Source organism: Limulus polyphemus, unplaced genomic scaffold, assembly GCF_000517525.1.
Source record: "Limulus polyphemus unplaced genomic scaffold, Limulus_polyphemus-2.1.2 Scaffold2496, whole genome shotgun sequence".
Classification (NCBI taxonomy): domain Eukaryota; kingdom Metazoa; phylum Arthropoda; class Merostomata; order Xiphosura; family Limulidae; genus Limulus; species Limulus polyphemus.
In genome coordinates, this window is record NW_013668106.1 from 128,052 (window position 1) to 135,032 (window position 6,981).

At 32.4% G+C, this 6,981-nt stretch overlaps 1 protein-coding gene across 1 annotated transcript in view; it reads right to left on the bottom strand.

Annotated features, from left to right (window-relative positions):
* Positions 1-448: 448 nt before the first annotated feature.
* The window catches only part of LOC106467124 (F-box only protein 31-A-like), a 16,459-nt gene continuing 9,926 nt past the window's right edge, over positions 449-6,981 (bottom strand). Inside the window, exons 5-9 of the mRNA XM_013927443.2 lie at positions 5,883-5,954; positions 5,000-5,115; positions 4,505-4,664; positions 3,395-3,618; positions 449-2,776 (exon numbers count right to left, since the gene is read on the bottom strand). Of these exons, the coding sequence (XP_013782897.1) occupies positions 2,620-2,776; positions 3,395-3,618; positions 4,505-4,664; positions 5,000-5,115; positions 5,883-5,954 (729 nt within the window). The 3' untranslated portion in view covers positions 449-2,619. The remainder of the gene's footprint in view (positions 2,777-3,394; positions 3,619-4,504; positions 4,665-4,999; positions 5,116-5,882; positions 5,955-6,981) is intronic.

Here is a 6,981-nt window from a genome sequence, read left to right on the forward strand (position 1 = left end):
ATATATACCGGAAACCATGTCGCCCCTCTGTAGTCCACCCACTAAACTTGCAGACTAATTGTTATGAAAATATATGTTTTCCAGTATTCTTTGTTAATATGTAAACCTCTAAAAAAAAAAAAAAAACTTCGCTCTCTCTTGATAGGGTTAGTGTGAAAAATAATAATACAAAAATACGCTCTCTCTCTTGACATGCTTAATATGAAAAAAAATATATAAATTACTCTCTCCTTCTCTTGATAGGATTAGGGTGAAAAATAATATATCCAGACTTTTGGATCCTCAGAAAATATATACCAAGTTTGTTAAACGGGTCTCAAGTATTTGTGAAGAAATTGTCACTAGTTCAATAGTTCATGAAAGTAATATTCTAGGCTTAATGTCATCGTGAAAGTAGTATTCTAGGCTTCAGAACTTTATAAATGAACGAAAAATAACTAGTCTTTAGTACAAACGTGAACAATAATTATTTATTAATGTTTCACATAATCTTTACAGGATGCCAAAAAACACTTACAACTAACAGATATTCACATATTTCCGATTAAAAAATTATATTCCACTTACTGTTTCATTCCCATCCTGCCAGAGTTGCTGCTAGGGTATGGCGGGAGGGGCAGTTGCCCAGGACGCAGCCAGAAGGGGGCGCAGTCCGAGTGCTAAGCTTGTTATTCTATAACTTATGCAAAACTATACAGACTGGAGGTAAAATAGAAGACTTATCATTTGAACTTATTATCCGAATTAAGCAAGATATCTTGCTCTATTTAGTACGGTATGGTATTAAGTTCCCGCCTGCACTCCTTATTGTTCAACTACGCCGTCTCATATCATAATTATTTTTATATTTTATATTGTTGTGGTATTTACCACCTCATTTAGCTACATGTTTCTTTCGTAATATCTATATGTTGTTTAGAAAAGGATAAATAAGGCTCGAGAAATCTAATTCTGCTGGCTACCAAACATTACAGGAAATACGTTCGAGAGGGTAATTGGGTTTTTACTGTATCTTTCATTGCTATAAAGTAAAGTAAAAACTGAGATTTATTCGGTAATTCATGTATGTTCTAGTAATTATCTTTAAATTATATTTATTAACTATCCTATGTTATGAAAACACTCGTGAAATGATGTGTGCTTTGGAAAGGGTAAGTAGGCCTAAAGACCAATACACTATACGAAACCTCCGCAGATCGACTGACGTGCAGAGGCCACGAAGGAAAAGAAGGGGCGCAATTCCCGAAACTTCCCCAGAGCGAAATAATGACTGGCTACAGCTCTGCATCCTGTAAACAGTTTAACCTCCTATTTAAATGTACAAGATATTTTGTCCCCAACTATACAGAGTGAAATCGGTGAGCTGTATTTCGAATAAGATTTAAACTGATAATAAAATACACAAGTAAAAAAGCAACCCTGCAGAATATAAGTTTACTTTTACTTCAAGGCTTAACTGATCAGCTTTTCTTTAACGTTATATTTCGGTGTTTCACGGCCTATCGTAAGATCTCGTAGTATAAAATCGTGAAGTAAGATCATTCATTATGACTCCCACAGAATCTAAATAATAAATAATATTATGCCTCCAACAAAAAAAAAACGTTTTTCTTACTAAAGAAGCAGCCCCGTTCTTCATAGTTTTAACTTCCATAACAAAACAATGCACGTGTTTTTAAACATTAAAAACAAAAACGAATACATTTTGTACAAGGAAGAAAAAAAAGGCACAGTTTTTGCATGATTATTAAGTGATTCCCACCTGCTTAACTCACAATACCACCAGTTTAAACATAAGTACTGCTAAACCAAGTCATTCTGCAGAAAATGTCCTCCCTCCCCCCTACCAAAAGAAATCGTTTATTTGGCACAACGTTACCCCTCAAATTACTGAATTGTTTTTATATCGTTCACTACCAGTGGGATCACATACTGCATAGTATTAAATACTTTTAGGTTTAACTTGTTACGACATTTAATGCATAGTCGACCAAAAGATTTATTGAAATCATTCATTTTGGTATGTAAGATACAAAAAAGAACCCTAAAAGTGATAAGTGGGATTACCTGCAATAACGATGGCATTTTTTTTAAGTTTTTTTTACAACATGTATGTTGTTAGGGACCCTGTACTCACAAGCAATCTGGTCCATAATTTGGAAAATGTGTCTAAAAAAAACACAAGGTTAAAAAAATACATTTTTAGATACTTAGTGGTCTATTGGCTTTTAATGATATTATTAAGTATGTGAACCAATACCAGAAACGGTGAATGAATACAGAACAAGCAGCCAACATGTGGACCACTTGTTCGCCCAGTGCATCAAAGTCAAGTTTAATAGCACTTGGAGGAAAAAATGGGGTTTTAAAAAAATTTCAAACGTCATCCCACAAGAATTAAACAAAATCTATATATCACAGTCTTAACTACTTATCTTCTACATAATTGTGCTTAGACATGATCGACAGCAAGCTTCGTTAATCTGAAACACAACAAATACTTTATACCACCTTTTTTTTTAAACTGCACGATTACTATGAAATATACAAGAAACACTGAATTTTAGTACAATTTTCAAACAGTATTTTACATTCTACAGTAAAAGTACTGATTTTCAATTAGCTAAGGTCTTCCTGTACTCTGTGATATACACCCAGTGTCATTAGCTCTAGCCAAAGAAAACCAAACAAATCCTCATTAAATATGATCCAATGACCCGGAATAAAGGATGGGTTAGCAAACCCATGAGCTGCTACCTGGCCAAGTCCGTGATACCTGAAAAAATGTTATCCATGTTTAAATGGTTTTGCTATAATTACACTAAATGTAATAATGTGATTTTAAAAGAGACAGAAAGATAATAAATTCTAGACTTAATATGAAAAACAATACAAAAACTACTCTCTCTTTTTATAGGCCTAGTGTGAAAAATAATAATACAAAAAATTATGCCTATAGGCAACTTGAAATTTATTCATCACATTCAAATTAGATTTGACCAGTATATTAAAATATATTACACTTTCTCCTGACAGGCTTAACATGAAAAATAATACCAAAAGACTATGCTATGAAAAATGATAATACAAAAAATTATGCCTATAGGCAACTTGAAATTTACTCATCGTATTAAATTACAGATTTGACCAGTATATTAAAATATATTACTCTTTCTTTTGATAGGCTTAACATGAAAAATAATACCAAAAGAGCCTGATTGCTCTTAATAGACTTAATATGAAAAATAATAATATACAAAGTTATGCCTACTAAAATACTTTAATGTTATTACTAAGTAAGTAACTTGGTATATTTTGTACGTTTCCAGAAAATAATTTTAAATTCAAATGGAACCTCTAATGTTAACTTTTCTTATTCCATCATAGCACCCACCTAGCTGTGCACATATCTGGCACCTCGTGATAACGTTGGTGGCAGTTGCGGGGAACACGGAAGGGTTGACTTAACGGTCTTTTGGTAACTTCCTCACTACGTATTGAACAAGGAATTATTGCTTCTAAATCCCCGACAGTGTACTGTTGACTTACTGTCAGTATCATCCAGTAGTTTAAATCAACTTGAAAGCTAACCTTACCAGCAGGAACATTAGGATCACCCTAATAAAATAATATATATATATATACATAGTAATTATAACAAAATCTCCATAGCTACAATCTACTTGTTGTAGGAGAACAAAATATCACCAAAGATATAATGAGGATAACAAATTTTACTCCTCAAAGTTTGCTCATGGTAGAAGGTGTTTCAAAACCATATTACACTACACTTCTGGACTGCTGTTCTCACAAACTAACATTCCTTTTATTCTTTCTGGAAGCAGAAAGAATGTTATGTAGATTAAAGAAACCGTTACAAATCAAATGATGTAAGCAGTAACTTCATTATGGGAGAGACTGCATCTGTCGACTGAGATCATAAACATTGTTGAACAGTTTTTGAAACATCTTTGCCATGTTCCAAACTTTCCTGGATGAAAAGCTCATTCATAACATGAAATTTAGTTCTCCTAGGATCAATAATCTTTAACATATAATTATTTTTGCCATAGAGTTACCGATGAGGTCCAGCTGGACTCCACAAGTTTTGTAAAAAATTTGTTATAAATTATATATAAGTATGTGTGTATATATATGCATCAAATGATTTGTGAGTCCATGACTTGTTCACAGGGTCAATAGTAACATGTCACATAAATTTAAACAAATATACCATCAGTATTGCAGTTAATACCACTAATTACTACTGTACACAGAAAATGAATGATTTAATCCAAACCTTTTTTTGTCAGTTCTTTGAACTCATTGTTGTAAGAGGTAAAAAAACATAAAATTACTTAGTATGATACAATATGCAGGTACCACCAGTATAAAAAGAAGTTGGTAACTTAAGAAGTAAACATATTTTTTAATAGTCAACACTTTAAAATCCTCTAATTTTCACAAAAATTAAATATGAATCTCAGAAACATTAGCTACTTACAGTTATCTTAACTGCTTTAGCCTTTCCTAAATGTTCTTCATAAGAAAGCATGATCAGTTCTACTCCATGAGCCCCATATGTACCTTTAAAGATTCCTGGCTTAATAGGAACTTGTGTCGACACTTTCGGAGCATGGATACGACAGTACTGGTAGTTAAAACTATCACAGATAAAAAAGACTGCTTAATTTTTAGCAATTTTTTTATTGTGTATTGATTACACTTGCACTCAAAGTACCTGTAAGATATCAACTAAAATTATGTTTACATTATATATGAAAGAAAATAAAGATTATCATATTAGAATGTTTGTTAGATTCACATTTACTAATATTCAATAAAACAGTTATTCTTCCATTCATTTAACAGTTGTGTTCGTCAACTGTAAGTTGTCAAAATGACTTACCCTTAAACTAAGATTATGTATGTATAAGTTGAAATATATGTGTACTCTTGATATTCTGTATGCATCTCTTCAGGCTTTTGTAAGACTTACTTAAACTGTCTTAAAATGAGGAATTTCATCATCAACAGTTCTTGGGTGTGTGGAAACAGGTGAAAACTGCCAAGAGGAGCTGAAGATTCTTCTCGTAACCAAGCCAACAGTAAATCCTGAGAATAAAAACTAAATTAAATTCCAGATAAAACTCTGTCCTTTAAGACATCTAACTTACGCATCTTTTAGAACATAACAACATCACTGAGCATCCTAATAATGGTAAACAGTAAGAAACAGATTTTAACATATTTTATAGACAAATACAAAAAGAAGTAACGTTTTCCTCAGGAAGATATGCCTCCAGTGATAAGGATCATTTTGTTTTCACTTTCAGCAAGATGACTGCAGCACTAGAACGGTATTTCTTGTAACATTTTTGATGATGAACCTCTTCATTTTATTTTAACTCCACACGTCACATGATATTGAATTTCTTTAATCACTTTATAGCAGGAGTGAGTAATCATTTCATTTAAGTATAGATGCATGATTCAAATTATACGCATGTGTTGATCTAAAACCATTTTCAAAGTTTATAAACTAACCGAAAAGCTAGAAAACTGATTTAAAAAATAAAAGAAAGTAAATCAGTGAGCTTCAGTTGTTGTTGTTTTTTATAGTTTTCACAGATCATCTGGTATTAGACCTCTATTTTACTACATAATTACTGTTTCCATTTAACAATATCCCCCTTTTAAAACTTACTAAGACAAAGAAGAATGTGACTAATAGAAATGAATATTTTTATACCTTATTAAACAAATCTCCATTTCCATGCAGTGTCTCTATCAAATATACATACTTCCAATAAAAGTTGTGACAATATTTTGAAATAAAGGTTTACAATAAGTTTATAATAAAAAAACTAGAAGAATTTTACCTCGTGTCTTCCAGAAGGGTGCTTGTGAAGATCTGGGTTACAACAACGAAATGTAAACTCATTCTGTCGTACCTACATAAGAAAATAAAGTGGCAGAAATTAGTTTCACGTGTTTTGACCTAAAACGTACTTGTTTTTATTTATTTTTGACAGAAAACAGGAGCAAACATCTGCCAAACTGTTATACAATTAACACATTTCTGAACAACTGGTCTAATCCATTTGTAAATTACCAGTTCATACGTAGAATACACTTGTATTTAATTATAATAATATTTCTCAATTACTGATTTACTGCAGTAAATTTGTTAATCCAGAGTGGTGTTTTTTTTTTCTGCAACTATCTCAAATGAACAAATAAAATCAATCAGAAAAAATATCTTCAACTTATGTCTACTTCTCAGTGTTTATGAGATATAAGAGTACTCTAGGGTTATTCTTCCTTGTCTTCCAGAGATGGAGAATAGAAACTAAGATGAACAGACAAATTTCTCTACATTATTTTATATTTTCTCTTAATGTAGAAATTAATAGGTTGTAAGAATTAAACTTTCATCTTTACCTGACAATTCCTGAGAAATGAAAACTCTATGAAAGCAGTTTCCTGAGAAGTAACAACTCTATGAAAGCGGGTTTCCTGAGAAGTGATGACTCTATGAAAGCGGGTTTCCTGAGAAGTGACAACTACTATGAAAACGGGTTTCCTGAGAAGTGACAACACTATGAAAGCGGGTTTCCTGAGAAGTGACAACTCTATGAAAGCGGGTTTCCTGAGAAGTGACAATACTATGAAAACGGGTTTCCTGAGAAGTGACAACACTATGAAAGCAGCTTTCCTGAGAAGTGACAACACTATGAAAACGGGTTTCCTGAGAAGTGACAACACTATGAAAACAGGTTTCCTGAGAAGTGACAACTCTATGAAAACAGGTTTCCTGAGAAGTGACAACTCTATGAAAGCAGCTTTCCTGAGAAGTGACAACACTATGAAAACGGGTTTCCTGAGAAGTGACAACACTATGAAAACAGGTTTCCTGAGAAGTGACAACTCTATGAAAACGGGTTTCCTGAGAAGTGACAACACTATGAAAACAGGTTT